Below are 15,671 nucleotides of genomic sequence, written 5' to 3'. Positions count from 1 at the left end.
TTTAGATCTCCTACCATTGTAACCAACTTTGTGTAACCCTAACCCTCTCCGGTGTCTATATAAACCGGAGGGTTTTAGTCCGTAGGACAACTTCATCATACAACAATCATACCATAGGCTAGCTTCTAGGGTTTAGCCTCCTTGATCTCGTGGTAGATCTACTCTTGTACTACCCATATCATCAATATTAATCAAGCAGGACGTAAGGTTTTACCTCCATCAAGAGGGCCTGAAGCTGGGTAAAACATCATGTTCCTTGCCTTCTGTTACCATCCGGCCTAGGCGCACAGTTCGGGACCCCCTACCCGAGATCCGCCGGTTTTGACACCGACAACCGCCTTTCCCCCGACATTGTTGAGGCCGACAAAGGAGGGGGAAGGTCGGCGATGCAATGGGTGGAGTGCCCGATGGGCGATAGCCTGGGTTCTGCATCACGGGTTATGCCTCCAACCCTTTCTCTTGTGTTTCCATTTCTAGGGAGAAAAACATAACTTTGAACTTTATTATATTTTATTGTTGTTATAAGTTCAAGTCCAACGGAAATAATATTCTGTAACTAACCATGCATTCATTGGGAGGTCATTGGGAGTAGGATTTTATTTACTAGCTCTGCGCATGACTCGTCTTTTTCTTAGCTCGAAGCAGTGGGGAAAAGCACAAAAACATTAAAAACAACCCTGTACGCGAATGAAAATATATTTCCCGTTCAAATTCTTACAAAACACAAGCATTTTTATTTCGAGGGAAAACAAGTACATGCATACATACAAAGCTCGTTATTTATTTGTAACAGCATGGCTGAGCTTTTTACACGTAGTGCGAGAGGCTGTGGCACATGTAGCTCAGTGACTCGACGCTCTCACTGCTGCCCGCCGGCGCCGGGAAGCTTCTCCTTGATATTGTCAACGACAAACGATATCATTATATGCATCGATATGACTTAAGTTTTGGCCAAGCTGGGTTGCCTGGCTCCTGTGCTTACCCCTACGTTCCCGATTGTTTGGCTAGGTGGTAAAGGGAGCACCTCTGCGATTTTTACTGCCGGATCAGCCGAATGTGTACCTCGGACTGGGTGAAGCCGAAAGCTAGCGTTCTTAAGGGAATATTCAGTCGGTGAACTAAAAGATGACCTTTTTTACTTATTTATATATACGCCCCCAGATGATTTTCCTGCGTTTGCAGTCCGGACATGCACTTTAGGGCATGCCTCCCAGAGAAAGGAACCCCTAATGGAACTATTCTCTTTGGAAGATGTTTCTTACTAACCATGTAATATAACATAACTAGTTGGGCACTTGTCTGATAGAGCAATAATGACCCCTACGCCTGGTCTCCATGCATACCCCGGTTCTTACATAACCGGTAGGGTATTCGGACACACTCCGGACCGTCAGGTCCTGAGGTTGAAGCGAAAAGATCGGCAACGACAAACGATCTACAATCCGGCTAGAAGGCATTACACATGTCAATTAAAAATTACATAGTCACTCTGACTGATTGTATTCCTCTTCAATACCATCTAACATGTTGTCTAACTTACAGTCCTGCTGGGAATACTTTGCGGCCAATTCTACTTGGCCGTACACTAAGCTTACAGGGATCTCCTTCCCGTCAGGCCCCATAGGTCCAACCTCGGCCATGTGGTTTGGGTCGGACTTCGTGTACCGCGTCTTCACCATGGCCCAGGCCTCCCTAGCGCCTTGTCGGCAGGCCGATATCTTCCACAACCGGAAGCGCCGCCGAGCTCCCTTAAGCTTCTCCGAAAGCTCTCCAAGGCCCTCGGGCATGGAGTGGGAAGGCCATAAGGCTTGGGCAACGCCTCGCATCGCCTGCCGAACTCGCTCGTGCAGTTGTGAGAGCTCGGGAAGAAGGTCACCCGTAGAACCGGGCATCTCCTCTGCAGGACGACCCGTTAGCATACCTACAGACATTACTCTATTAGTCGACTTCCTCGCCGAACTCTTTTCTTTCAAAGATTCGCTTAAGCACTTACTAGATATGCCGCGTCAAAACCGCTGATTCTCCTTAGTAGAGTCCGACAGCTGGCCACGAACATCTTTAAGTTCAACGTCCAGCTTGGTGTTGGCATCCTGAAGATCATTCTTCTCCCGCCTCACCCTTGTCAACATACTCTCACCGGCCTTTAGCCGGCGCAAGAGTTGTTGCCTCTCCGGATCTAGTCCGGCGCCATCTGCAATATGATTTGTCAGATTTACACCCACGCCGCACTTCGCAAGATACTAATCTTTCGAAGTGTATCTTACCAGAGGGGGTCTCTTTGGGCTCCCCTGCCGCGGCTAGTGCGGCCTCCAGTTGGGCTTTGCACTCTTCCAGCTCCTGGGACAGTACGGTATTCTTCTCTGTAAGAACCTGCATAACAAATGATCCTTAAATCAGTTACCCTAACTGTTTCAAGTCTCGGGGGCTACTGGTATATATATATATTTACCAAAATTTTCTTACCCGTATGTCTTTTACATATTGCTCCGTGGCTCTGGCTAAACCATTTTGAGCGGCACGGAGATACGCATCTCCCGAATTGAAGGCATCTAATGCCTCTTGGGAGAAACAAGCGTCGCGAAGAACTGTCCGGCGATGCCTGTGGTTCATGGCACTCTCCACCTCGGAATTGGTGGCAGACAGCCTGTCCGCATCCTCTGTTGGAGGAGCGTCCGGTGCGCGCCTTGTGTTCGCTTCCGCTTCTGGGCCAGGCGTTGGAGCCTGACTGGTGGAGGCGCGATTGGCAACCTCTCCGGATATAGTCCGGCGAGGTCTCTTCGTTCTGAAGACAGCACGAACGTTAATATGCCCTGAAGGAATAACACCAGGGAAAAAGAGGGTGCGCTATACCTTTGCGCCGGCGTCTCAGTCCGGACTACATTCCTTTTTACCCCACGGGGCCCTGCGGCCCCTCGTTGGCTAGCCGCCGCAGGTTTGGCCTCCCGCCTCGGAAACCTCCCCTGCAAAACACGGTCGTTGTCAGGAAAACTGAAATGCGTGAGAATGGATTCCTTCTCAAGGGGATGAGACTCCGCTCTCTGTTACCTGGGAGGCCGGGATTAACCCTGGGTAATCAGCCGTAATGTCCACCAAGGTATTGTCCTTGCTTAGCTGATGAAACACCCCGTCAATCAGCTCCACCGATATGTCCGGATCCTCTTCGGAGTCCGGATCGAGGGACCGTTCTGGATCCTCGGGCTGTGGGGGACGGCTGTTTATATCCTTTACTTCCTGACGCAGTTCCTGCGTTGAAATCGGAAGACTACATATTTAATCATAGGAATATAAAACGGATGGGCAAGCACAATTGTCCACTTACCCAACTCGGAGGGTTGTACATAGAAAATCCGCCCTGCGGGTTGACGCGGAGGAATTCCTCCTCTTCTCCCTTGTACAAAGAGGATAAGATCTTTACTAGAGCGACAGCTGAGGCTGGCCCCTTACGACCGTAACGGGTGGCGTCATCCTCCCCGTTAAAATCCCACATGGGGTGGCCTCTATATTGAAGCGGCTGCACCCCCCGCATAATGCATGCGGCCATGACTTCAATCATGGTTAGTCCGGAATGAGCCAATAGTCTTATCCGACCCATCAGGTGAAGGACGTCCCTGTCGCCTTCTCTCTGAGAGCTCCGCGGACGCCAGCTTAGGCGTTTCTTTAAGGGAGCACTGTTGAATTCGGGGAGACCGGCCCAGATAGGATCCGGCAGCGGGACATCATCTATATAAAACCATTCCGAAGGCCAGTCCTCGGACGCCTTCTTTGGGGTTCTGGATAGATATCCGGTCCTGGCGATACGCCACACTTCGGCTCCGCCCACTTGATATATAGACCCCTCTTGAGAGCGGGGCACCAGGCAGAATAACCTCTTCCACAGCGCGAAATGAGCCTCAACACCCAAGAATAGCTCGCAAAGGGCGACGAAGCCCGCGATATGCAATATAGAGGCGGGCGTGAGATTGTGCAGCTGGAGGCCGTAGAACTCCAGAAACCCACGGAGAAATGGATAAATTGGAAATCCAAGTCCTCTTATTAGATAAGGGATGAGGCACACCCGCTCTCCTTTGGAGGGATTGGGGGTGCTCTCCGCTTGCTCTCCGCCATTATAGGTGGCGAGTCCGGCTCGGACCGGGACCATATAGGCCTGAGGGAGAAATCCCTTGGCCTGAAGCGACACTAACTCGCTGTGCGGGATGGAGCACCTCTCCCAGTCTCCAGGTTTAGGACTGGAAGGGCGAGAGGAGGAGCTGCGACGGCTGGCTATGTTGGAATGGACCTTTGCTGGAGGCGCTCTGATGATTACTCGCGGAGAGGAGAAGGTGTGGTTTGGATCTGAATCCCCATCCCATTAAATAGGCGGCTCGTTTATGCGGCTAGGGGTGTGAGTGTAAAAACACACCGACTTTTCGCATTCGTTTAACACGTGGAAGACGGCCATTATTGGGCGTGGAAGCCAAGGTGCGCTACATTACGAAAATCGAACATTATTCAGCAGGTACACGGAATTTGGAGAAGAACCCGCCTTGCAATGCCGAAGACAATCTGCGCGCCGGACTCGTCGTCATTGAAGTCTGGTTCGGGGGCTACTGAGGGAGTCCTGGATTAGGGGGTGTCCGGGTAGCCGGACTATACCTTCAGCCGGACTCCAGGACTATGAAGATACAAGATTGAAGACTTCGTCCCGTGTCCGGATGGGACTTTCCTTGGCGTGGAAGGCAAGCTTGGCTATGCGGATATTTAGATCTCCTACCATTGTAACCGACTTTGTGTAACCCTAACCCTCTCCGGTGTCTATATAAACCGGAGGGTTTTAGTCCGTAGGACAACTTCATCATACAACAATCATACCATAGGCTAGCTTCTAGGGTTTAGCCTCCTTGATCTCGTGGTAGATCTATTCTTGTACTACCCATATCATCAATATCAATCAAGCATGACGTAAAGTTTTACCTCCATCAAGAGGGCCTGAAGCTGGGTAAAACATCATGTTCCTTGCCTTCTGTTACCATCCGGTCTAGGCGCACAGTTCGGGACCCCCTACCCGAGATCCGCCGGTTTTGACACCAACAACCGCCTTTCCCCCGACATTGTTGAGGCCGACAAAGGAGGGGAAAGGTCGGCGATGCAATGGGTGGAGTGCCCGATGGGCGATAGCCTGGGTTCTGCATCACGGGTTATGCCTCCAACCCTTTCTCTTGTGTTTCCATTTCTAGGGAGAAAAACATAACTTTGAACTTTATTATATTTTGTTGTTGTTATAAGTTCAAGTCCAACGGAAATAATATTCTGTAACTAACCATGCATTCATTGGGAGGTCATTGGGAGTAGGATTTTATTTACTAGCTCTGCACATGACTCGTCTTTTTTCTTAGCTCGAAGCAGTGGGGAAAAGCACAAAAACATTAAAAACAACCCTGTACGCGAATGAAAATATATTTCCCGTTCAAATTCTTACAAAACACAAGCATTTTTATTTCGAGGGAAAACAAGTACATGCATACATACACAGCTCGTTATTTATTTGTAACAGCATGGCTGAGCTTTTTACACGTAGTGCGAGAGGCTGTGGCACATGTAGCTCAGTGACTCGACGCTCTCACTGCTGCCCGCCGGCGCCGGGAAGCTTCTCCTTGATATTGTCAACGACGCCCTTCTTCTCACCGGTGGCGGCCGCGCCGCCCGTAGGAGCACCGCCGTGGTTCCCTGTGGGCCCGCCGGAACGGCCCAGACCGCCGTCGGTCTTGCGGTCGTCCCTCGTCGCCTGGAGCTGCTGCACGCCCCCGGCACCAGCACCAGCAGGAGCACCTCCGTGGTTCCCCGCGGGGCCGGTGGCGCCGCCGTGCCCGGCCGCCTTGTCGGCCGCGTCCATTGTCCTTGATTTTCACGCACTGTACTCTGACCGATGTGCGACAAGATGAACTTGTGGTCTACTCGTGTATTGTTCTTGTGGTGTACTCGTGTATTGTTGTTCAGTTGCTGCGAATTGATATGCAAGTTCGACGGTTTATTTATAGCGATGGTGTTCGTATGGTCCTGCACCGACGCTATGCAGAGGTGCTGCGTGCACGTATGGGCATCACTGTGCTGGAGTGATCATCCTCCCGCCAATAAACAAAGCCGGGAGAAATGTAAGGTGCGCATGCATGCCACACGGCCTTGTCCGGGGCGCCGCGTATGCCTCCGGACTCTCTAGAAGAAGCACATGACTCGCTCGATGCATTACATATGGCGATTGGATCATTTCATCGTATCGCAATTGTATAAAGCTATAAATCAATCGTATCATGGGATCATTTCGGCATCGTGTACGTAGCCTACAAGGCTCCGCTCCACCCTTATTGTTAGAATAAATCCGAGACATACCATTGATTATCGAAGGACCAAGCAATCACACAAGTACGACACCGAGATTTGTTAACGAAGTTCACCGATATGGCTATATCTCTGGGACCTGACTATAGGTGCTCCTCCCCATGACACCGTCACAATACCGCACCCGGTCACCCGGGCGCCGGCACATGCCGCCGGCTCCCCCTTGCGCGTATGTGCTATTATGTGGGCATAGGTTATATCGTGTGTCTAGCCCCGCTCTATATGAGAGGCCTAGGATACAAGTGTCCTACTAGGACACGACTCCATATCCTATCTAAACACAATACAACTACAAGTTCAATTGTAACCTGCTTTGTACACAATATTCGACACAACTCTAACAAACTCCACCTTGACGAATATTCTCCACCGGTTTGAGTTCGTCAATGCGTCAAACTTTCATGTACATTGGACTTGAGTTTATCCCATGAGCATCGCTGCTACTCCAATGACTCCATGTGACTCCACCTGCAACTTGTAGTCCCTCCTTTTCTTGACCAGGGTCAATGCTCGAGCGAAACTAAGTTCCCCTTACTCTATTTTGTGCTCCCAACTTCCAGATTATCAGTCCAACGTCATCACACAGCAATCACTGACCTGCGTGAAAGTGAACAACTCACATATTGAGTGTCACACATAAGAGTTACCTGAACTCAATATCACCGCTCCTTTCTTGACCGCATGTCTAAAACTTGAAGAAATTTCACCATTGCTTTTAGTCATCCCGAGTCAAATTCGCAGTTGTCTCACCACATGTATGACCACCAGAGTCCTGGCCCGTCTCCATGTACCCGTGCGTACTGCACGCCTCGCCGCTATTACCGCGTCGAACCTCTGCTGTCCCGGCCGAGTCTCAAGGGTCGCAAACCCACACCACTCAACCCCACTGCAGAGTACCACCGATCATCACCGACTGATGACGAGTTTCAAGCTTCCATCAGACCATTGGGCTCCAGTCCGAACTGCATGCCACTCGATTTTCTTCCCCTTGCTGAATAGGCTTCAATTCCCTGGATCCTTACATCGTAACCCCTCAATCCAGCTCCACCTTTGACATGACTCCATGGTAGATGATCAGTCCATCCCGCGCTCCGTCTTCTTCAAGCTCTCATGTGCACCGTCTTGAATCAACCCCGCGTCATAGCCTTGTCGAAGCCACACAAGCCCTCTGGACCTGCGTCACGCGTTTCCACGCCCAGAAGTCGGTCACCATCGGTATCACGTTCCTATGTCGTCGTCGCCGATCCAACCACCGTCTTTTGTTCCAACCGACTCACGTCGATTCATCAGACTGACAAATCTGACCCAACCGAATTTATCCGACTGCACGACACACTCCAGACTTCTCAAGCCGTCATCATGATAATCGCCATCCATACACAAATGTGTACCAACAAAGAAAACCAAAAGCAAAGTTCACATAGCCTTCTCGTGTGAATATACCAAATCAGATCAGCAAAGCTAACTGGCTCAAGCACCTGATTCATCACACGTCTGTAGCTAACCTTTTCTTTTCTTTTCTTTTCTTTTTCCATGACATCATCACGATTTGACTAAGCCTGTGTGTCGTATTCTTTTTTTTCTCAAACAAATCACGTGCCTCCAAGCTTATGCAACATCTTTGCAGCCTCCTGTAGCGTACCAACGGCTGCCACCACCGCGCACATACGGCACCCCAACACATCGCTTGACCAGACTTGCATGGGACGCACCCGCACGCTCCTGCCGCTGCCAGCGCTGCCTGCCCTGCCCACAAGTCAGCCATCTAGAGCTGCGATGGTCTTCGTGCTTGCCCCGCCTGGATGGGCCTACTGGGCCATTGCTTACCGCCAAGCGTTTGTCCAGACCGAACGGCTCGATCAATCCGCTGGTGCCGCTCGTCATCGCAGCCACAACTGTAATCCGTTCTCGCCTAGGTTGCCACACCCGTCGCCAAGTCCGATCCGGATCGATCGACTCTGCCGGCGCATCTGCTGCTGCCATAAGCACACACACCTCCCTCTGACTCGCTTTTGCTAGAAGATCACAACCGCTGAACACATCTGCTATCTCCCCTGCAGAGAACCCCAACGATATCTTCATCTCCTCTAGATCTGACTTCCGCAGCCTCTTCAAACCTTGCTCATGATTTCACTTGTTAGAATAAATCCGAGGCATACCGTTGATCATCCGAGGACCAAGCAATCACACGAGCATGAAACTGAGATTTGTTAACGAGGTTCACTGATATGGGTACATCCCCGGGCCTGACTATGGGCGCTCCTCCCCATGACACCGTCACAATACCGCACCCGGCCACCCGGGCGCCGGCACACGCCGCCGGCTCCCCCTTGCGCGCCTGTGCTATTATATTGGCATAGGTTACATCGTGTGTCTAGCCCGCTCTATATGAGAGACCTAGGATACAAGTGTCCTACTAGGACACGACTCCATATCCTATCTAAACACAATACAACTACAAGTCCAATTGTAACCTGCTTTGTACACAATATTCGACACAACTCTAACACTTATCACATCGCACGTCGTCGTAATCACGATGGACACAAGAGCGGCGACTACTCGCACATCACTACTCGCTATGAGAGCATCTCCAACAGCTGCAAGCCTGAGAATAGTGCAGCAAAAAGAGACTGGAGTAAACTTTAGGACAACAAAAGGTGCATTTTTTGGCGAAAATATTACGTCTCTGCCCTAAAATAGGCCACCGAAACATGAAAACTTTTTTTTTCAACTACAAACTTCCCAACATTCAACTAAAATAGGCATCCTCAGTTTTGACCGTTTTGGACGGGCCCTGCGGCAACGATGGCTTTGGCAAACCTGAAAACACCCGGACAGACTTTGGGTGGGAATGGAGGTGCCATGCTCCGATTCTGATCGTCTATTTTTCAACGCGGCCACCTCGGTCACGGTGGGTGACGGCCAGACGGCCAGGACTTGCTCCTGGCATCAGGCAGGCACACTGCGATTGCTATTCCCGACGCTCTATAAGCACTGGAGGAGGAAGAACAGAACGGTGGCAGATGCCCTTAGAAATGAACGCTGGATTCTTGACCTGGCGCACGGGCAGACAGACCAAATTGTCTGCGACTGTACATGTGGCCTTGGCTCGGCTCCTGCGCTTGATGCCGGTCAACCTCTCTACAGCTGTGGCCGACGAGATAAGATGGAACCTAGAGGCCAGCGGCTGCTACACCGCGACATCGGCTTATAAGGCGCAGTTCCAGGCGATCCACACCTCCAATTTCCCTCGGATCATCTGGAAGACTTCGGCGCCAGGGAAACTGAAGATGTTCTTCTGGTTAATGCTGTTCAATAGGCTCTGGTGCAATGACCGACTTCAGCGACGTGGGCGGCCAAATTCATACTTCTGCCAATTCTGTTTCAGAAACCTCGAGACGGTTGACCACATATTCTGGTCGTGCCCTTTCACCACGGCGATCTGGAGCAGTCTGTCATCTTGGTTTGGCTGCGAAGCTCTAAGACTGCAATCTACTCGCGAACCGCGCAGTAGTAGTGAACGGATCATGGGTATTGTGGAGGGCGCAAAACCTAAGTTCAGAAAAGACATAAGATCTCTGATGATGCTAGCAGTTTGGGAAATCTGGAGACACCGGAACGACCGCACTTTCAGAAATAAAGAGGCCTCTAGGCGAGAGGTTCTGCAGGCCATCAGACGGGGTATTGACCTATGGAGACAGGCTGGAGCAACCTGTTTGCTGCACCCGTTCATGCTGCCACCGGAGGGGATAGGCTGATGACAATGCTGGTCGATCGGCTGTAGTTTTTCTTTTCTGAACTCTTTTTCGTTTTTCATCCTTGTGATCTTAGGGTCACCATCCATGTATTCCCAATTTATCCATTGCTCTCTGCTATGATCAACATGAAAAGCCAGCTGTGCTGGATCTTTCAAAAAAAACATTCAACTAAAAACATGCCGCCCGGCGTGCTGGAACTCGACGCCGAACCGGCCGGACGGCCGCGGCCAAACCCTCTTGAAGATGGACTTCGGCGGCATGGCAGACGAGGCGGAGCAGCGGGCCGGCGACATTGCGGACAAGGTGGAGCAGCCGTAGGTGGAGGCACAACATCCGGAGGTGGCGGCGGAGAGGGCGATGGAGTTGGCAGCGGGTGGCGGATGAGCGGCCAATTGGCCTTGGGAAATGGCGGATCCGGTTGGTGGGGAGGTCGAGCGGCGGTGATGACCGAATTCGGTGCGGCGGCGACGGGATTTGGCCGCGGGAGGAGGCGGCCACGTGGCGCGGGGTGAAATGAGTTTTTGGGCAGCCGATTTTGTGCCACATATATGCAGTAGTCGTGCCGCATTTTAGGCCAGCCCAAAACAAATTTTCAGCAGCTTTTCGTTTTTGGGCAGTTGTTGAAAGTGTTTTTTACCCTCCAAACAACCAAAAAGTGATGGTTTCCCAATAATAGGGCAGCTGCTGGAGATGCTCTAAGGTTACACCACCGACTTTATCACTTGACGACTAGTCTCGTAAATATTTAGAAAGCGGAAGGGCGGAAGGAGTATGATTCACAATATTCAGAAAAATGTAATCTTTTGCCATTGTACCAAATATGTAAAGGCCATATGCTTCTTTAGTTTTCCAATACGTCTTTCACATCCTCAATGCTTAAAGTTTTATTTGACTGCTTATTCAACCCCCCTCCCCCTCCCCCCCTCACCAAAAAAAACTGTATTCAACCTACCATCAGAACCAGTGTGTCCTTGCTTCCTATATCAAAGTTTCGTTGTATTTTCTTCGATGCAAGCGTGGTTTAAATCTACCCCATTGACATCCTCAAAAACCCCAAGTTGCCATTTGGACGTTGCTCTACGGCAAAAGAGAAATTTGTTTAGCAGTGGCTAGCGACTATCTCCGCAAACCGCAATGTAATGTTAGCTTTACTTTACTTTCGAATAACTTATGTGCTTGCTTTTAATTTTTTATATCTATTTTCTGAAAATAAATAAAATTTTGTCTTTAGATTACAAAAATAAATAAATAAAACAAGAACAAAAAAACGAGTCCTGAAATTAAACCCCTTGCAGTTTTGGGCTTTGTCACGGGCCTCCTCGGCCCAGGGCTAACGACCGGTGGTCCGACTCGGTTCCCCCGTCTTTGCCTCTCCCGAGCCGGAGGAGAAGAGCAGAGGGAGGACAGAGGCTTCCGTCAAGATCCAAACTCCTCCCCCTCCCGGCTGCTCGCTGCTTTAAGACTCCACCGTCCGATCCGGGATCTACCAACCCAGCGCGCCGGAGATCCCACCGGAGCCCGCCGCAGCCTACCTCGCCGCCTCTGTCGCTGCGCCGGTAATCCATCCCCCACTGGTTTCCTTCCTCTTGGGATCGTTTGGTTGTTACAATCTGTCGGTCGCTCTCTTTCAGTTCATAGGCTCCGATTACAGGCAGCTCGGCTGCGTCTCCCCGCTTCGTGTGAATCTCAGGAGCGGTTTTATCAACACTTCTCAGGTCGATAGATAACTAGATTTTATTAGCAGTAAATCACAATTCACAAAGTGCTTGTTTTAGTTGGGCACATGTACAGAAAGAGTTGAGAGTCTATTAAAGTTACTTCGGTGTGAAATGCGTAACACGCAGAGACTTTTACTGCTATGATGCTGAATTGCATTGCGCTCCATTGCTTTATATATACTGTTTAATGTGACAAAATGATTATATACTGATTCGCCCGAATTCTGAGCAAATATTTCTTGGCTTATATCCTAGGTTCTAGCGGGGGCACCGCATTCTATTCCAGATTCTACTTTTGCCTTTCGAAGGACTGGTGATACTGAAGTTCTTGTGATGGCTGCCGCAAACGGACTAGTCCATGCATCTGCCAAGAAGCCCTTGTTCACATTTGGCGTCATTGCTGATGTCCAGTATGCCGATATCCCAGACGGCCGCTCGTTCCTCGGTGTCCCACGCTACTACAGGCACAGCATCAGCGTCCTTCAAAGAGCTGTCAGCACATGGAACAAGCAAGGCAATATCAAGTTCTCGATCAACTTTGGAGACACCATCGACGGGTTCTGCCCAAAGGACAAGTCGCTGTGGGCGGTGCAGAAGGTCATTGACGAGTTTGAGAAGTTCGATGGCCCGACCTACCATATGTTTGGCAACCATTGCCTCTACAACCTTCCTCGGAGCAAGCTGGTGGCATTGTTGAAGATGCCGACGGATTCTGATCGCGCGTATTATGACTTCTCACCATGTCCCGAGTACAGATTTGTTGTTCTGGATGCTTATGATTTCAGCGCACTTGGCTGGCCTCACGATCATCCTGTGACTGCAGCAGCATTGAAGCTCCTCGATGAAAAGAACCCAAACACCGACAAGAACAGCCCTGACGGTCTTTTTGGTGTCGACAGGCGGTTTCTGAAGTTCAATGGTGCAGTTGGCAAGGAGCAGCTGTCCTGGCTCAACGATGTCCTCCAGGATGCATCGGACCGCCGGCAGAACGTCATCCTATGCAGTCATCTCCCAATGGACCCTGGCGCAGTGTACCCAGCAGCTCTTATGTGGAACTATGATGAGGTGATGGCTATCGTTCGACGATACAACTGTGTTAAGGCCTGCTTTGCCGGACACGACCACAAGGGTGGCTACTCAGTGGACTCCCATGGCGTGCACCATCGCACCCTTGAGGCTGCGCTGGAGTGTCCTCCTGGCACCAGTGCATTCGGGCATATCGAAGTTTATCCTGACAAGCTATTGCTTGTAGGCTCTGATGGAATGGCTGATACTGAAATGTGTTTTCGGTCCTCTGATCGAGCTGCGTTGTAGTGTAAAATCCACGTGACTTCATTATTTTGACTTCTGGTGATGCCATTGAGAGAAAACTCATGTGACTTCCTGTTGTCTTGTCTGACGACACTATTACTTGTAAATAACACTGAAAGTGGTGGAATAAATAATGGAACTGTTGTAATGCTCACTTCACCATTTGAAAACTGCTGAAGGGAGCATAGTGTTAGGCTCTATTATTCACGAGTCTGTTGTAAATGTAATAAATGCAATGCTATTTGGGTGTGTAAAGTTCTTGCAAGTGGTTTCAGTCTTTGTACTCCATTATTCCATCAAGGAAGACAATGGTTAGGGTGGGGCGGGTACAATAATTACATACCCATGCCCATGTTGCCCACGGGCACAAAACCTCACCCGTACCCATGCCCATGGGCGCAAACCCTGCCCATACCCAAACCCACCCATATATACAGTGTAATGTTTGTTTATATTTTAATTATCTTTGAATATATCTTTGGTAGAGATCTTAAAACACACGAATGTAAGAAACATCCTGATATATATGTTCCCGGAGTATGATTGTCTACCTTCATTGTGACCAATATAAAGGTCTGGAGATAGAGATGTCAACAAGTGAGGGTAGTTTGTGCAACCTATTGCTTCATTCTTAAACATTCCTCCATGTTAGATTTACAGTCTCATCGATTGTCTTTACATGCATGCAAAAATATGTGTTGTACAATAGTGAAAGTAGCCCTGTCGTAACTATGTTTAGGGTCTCCTTGATCACCTACTCCTTTTCTGAACCAAGTTATCGAGCTACTCACTCCGGACTATAAGTTACTTGTCACAAAAAGCATACCATTAGATTCATATTTCCTGTTAAAAAAAGATTCACATTTAAAGGAAGCATTTGATAATATAAATTTTCCAGTTTTTGTGGCTTATGGCCTTTTTTACATGTGTGACATATGGCTTATGTTTTGTTGGTTGAAGTACTGGTCAAACTTAATGCTCAAAATGCATGTACGCTTTACAAATTGAAACATATAGGGACTAGTATAAAGGATTCCATCAATTGTCTGCTCCATTGGATCGATTGGCACCCCCCCTCCGCCCCCCCCTCCCCCCCCCCGCCCCTCGCGCGCGCCTACCTTCGAGGCTCCCCCCTTTTGCTAGATGACTCGGGAAGTGACCAATTGATAACACCTATCGGCCAACAACATTATTTTTTTGCAAGATACTTGTGTGCTTTATAAACTGAAACAAAGAGGTTGTTTTTTTCTGTTATGCAATCTATTCAGGGCTTAAGTCGACGGGTACCGTGTTATTCATACGCAACACACGTGGTCCTTTCACTGTTAAGCTGGCCCATATTAGTCCCCTTGACCGGTTTTGGCAACCTTCTAGAAGGTTCCATCCAATTCTTTCGGGACGGTTTTCCCCTTGATCGGTTTTGGCAACCTTCTAGAAGGTTTCATCCAATTCTTTCGGGACGGTTTTTCCCCTTGACCGGTTTTTTAGTGGCATTCAAAGACTTTCTGGTGCTGAAACCCCAATTACGCCTTGTACAATGCAAGGTGCTTAGGAGAGGTGGTTAGAGAAATAAACCAGGCTTTCCTTAAGCACCGGTGCTTATTTGTACAGGCAGACACTTAATTAGGCGTCGCTCCTGTAAAAATAGACGTCGGTGCTTTAGAAAAATCCGGTTTATTTTTCGAAGCACCTCCCTAAACACATCTAGCATTGTACAAGGCCTTAGGAGGTCTCTGGCAACAGTCAACGGCCTCCTGTATCTATCTCTGGGCTTCATTACAGGCCTCCTCGGCCCAGAACTAACGACAAATCCATCGGCCGGTGGTCCATTGCCGAAATTACTAATTAAGGAGTACTCGTTGCAAAGAACACTCCACTTTCCTAGGTTGTGACAAGTGGCGCACATGCAGCGCGCCATTTGCCGCAATCTGGGAGTTTTTCCTTTTTTCGTAGATCCGTTTATTCAAAACGTTTTATCTTTTAAATCGTGCGTCCAAATCTCGAACCGTTTTCATCATTGGATTCCTCGCGTCGAGATCTTCAAAACTAGACCCCGTGTTGATAGGTTTTGACGAACTTTTTTTCATGAAAAAAACCGGACAAAAAAAGCCAGGCGAAAAAACCGAACCGGGAGCACGGTTTTTTCCTTTTCCAAAAGTGGCACGCCCATGCCTCTCGTGAAATCACACCCGTACCTCTTGTGAAAGAAAACCCGTGACTCTCGTGGAAGGAAAAAAACAGAAAACGCGTTTTTTTTTGTTTCCGAGAGGCACGGCCGTAACTCTCGCGGAAGCATAATCGTGACTCTCATGAAAGAAAAAACAAAAAACGCATATTTTTTTTCCTTTCTGAGAGGCACGGCCGTGACTCTCACGAAAGCACAACCGTGCCTCTTGCGGAAGCAAAACCGTGACTATCGCGAAAAAAAAACAGAAAACGCGTTTGGTTTTTTCCTTTCCGAGAGGCACGGCCGTGACTCTCGCGAAAGCACAACCGTGCCTCTCGCGGA

The 15,671-nt window shown here is 49.4% G+C and overlaps 2 protein-coding genes across 2 annotated transcripts; one reads left to right on the top strand and one right to left on the bottom strand.

Moving 5' to 3' along the window:
- Positions 1-776: 776 nt before the first annotated feature.
- Positions 777-5,978, bottom strand: LOC125556629 (dehydrin DHN2-like). The gene is made up of 2 exons (XM_048719316.1): positions 5,630-5,978; positions 777-892 (listed from the first exon to the last, which is right to left on the bottom strand). Exons 1-2 carry the CDS (start codon positions 5,867-5,869, stop codon positions 860-862), a joined length of 273 nt encoding a protein of 90 aa, XP_048575273.1. The 5' UTR covers positions 5,870-5,978; the 3' UTR covers positions 777-859.
- A 5,527-nt stretch (positions 5,979-11,505) lies between these two features.
- Positions 11,506-13,445, top strand: LOC125556628 (manganese-dependent ADP-ribose/CDP-alcohol diphosphatase). The gene is made up of 2 exons (XM_048719315.1): positions 11,506-11,689; positions 12,107-13,445. Exon 2 carries the CDS (start codon positions 12,185-12,187, stop codon positions 13,163-13,165), a length of 981 nt encoding a protein of 326 aa, XP_048575272.1. The 5' UTR covers positions 11,506-11,689; positions 12,107-12,184; the 3' UTR covers positions 13,166-13,445.
- The last annotated feature ends 2,226 nt before the right edge of the window (positions 13,446-15,671 follow it).

Source organism: Triticum urartu, chromosome 5 (assembly GCF_003073215.2).
Source record: "Triticum urartu cultivar G1812 chromosome 5, Tu2.1, whole genome shotgun sequence".
Classification (NCBI taxonomy): domain Eukaryota; kingdom Viridiplantae; phylum Streptophyta; class Magnoliopsida; order Poales; family Poaceae; genus Triticum; species Triticum urartu.
This window is presented reverse-complemented; position numbering and strand designations above follow the sequence as displayed.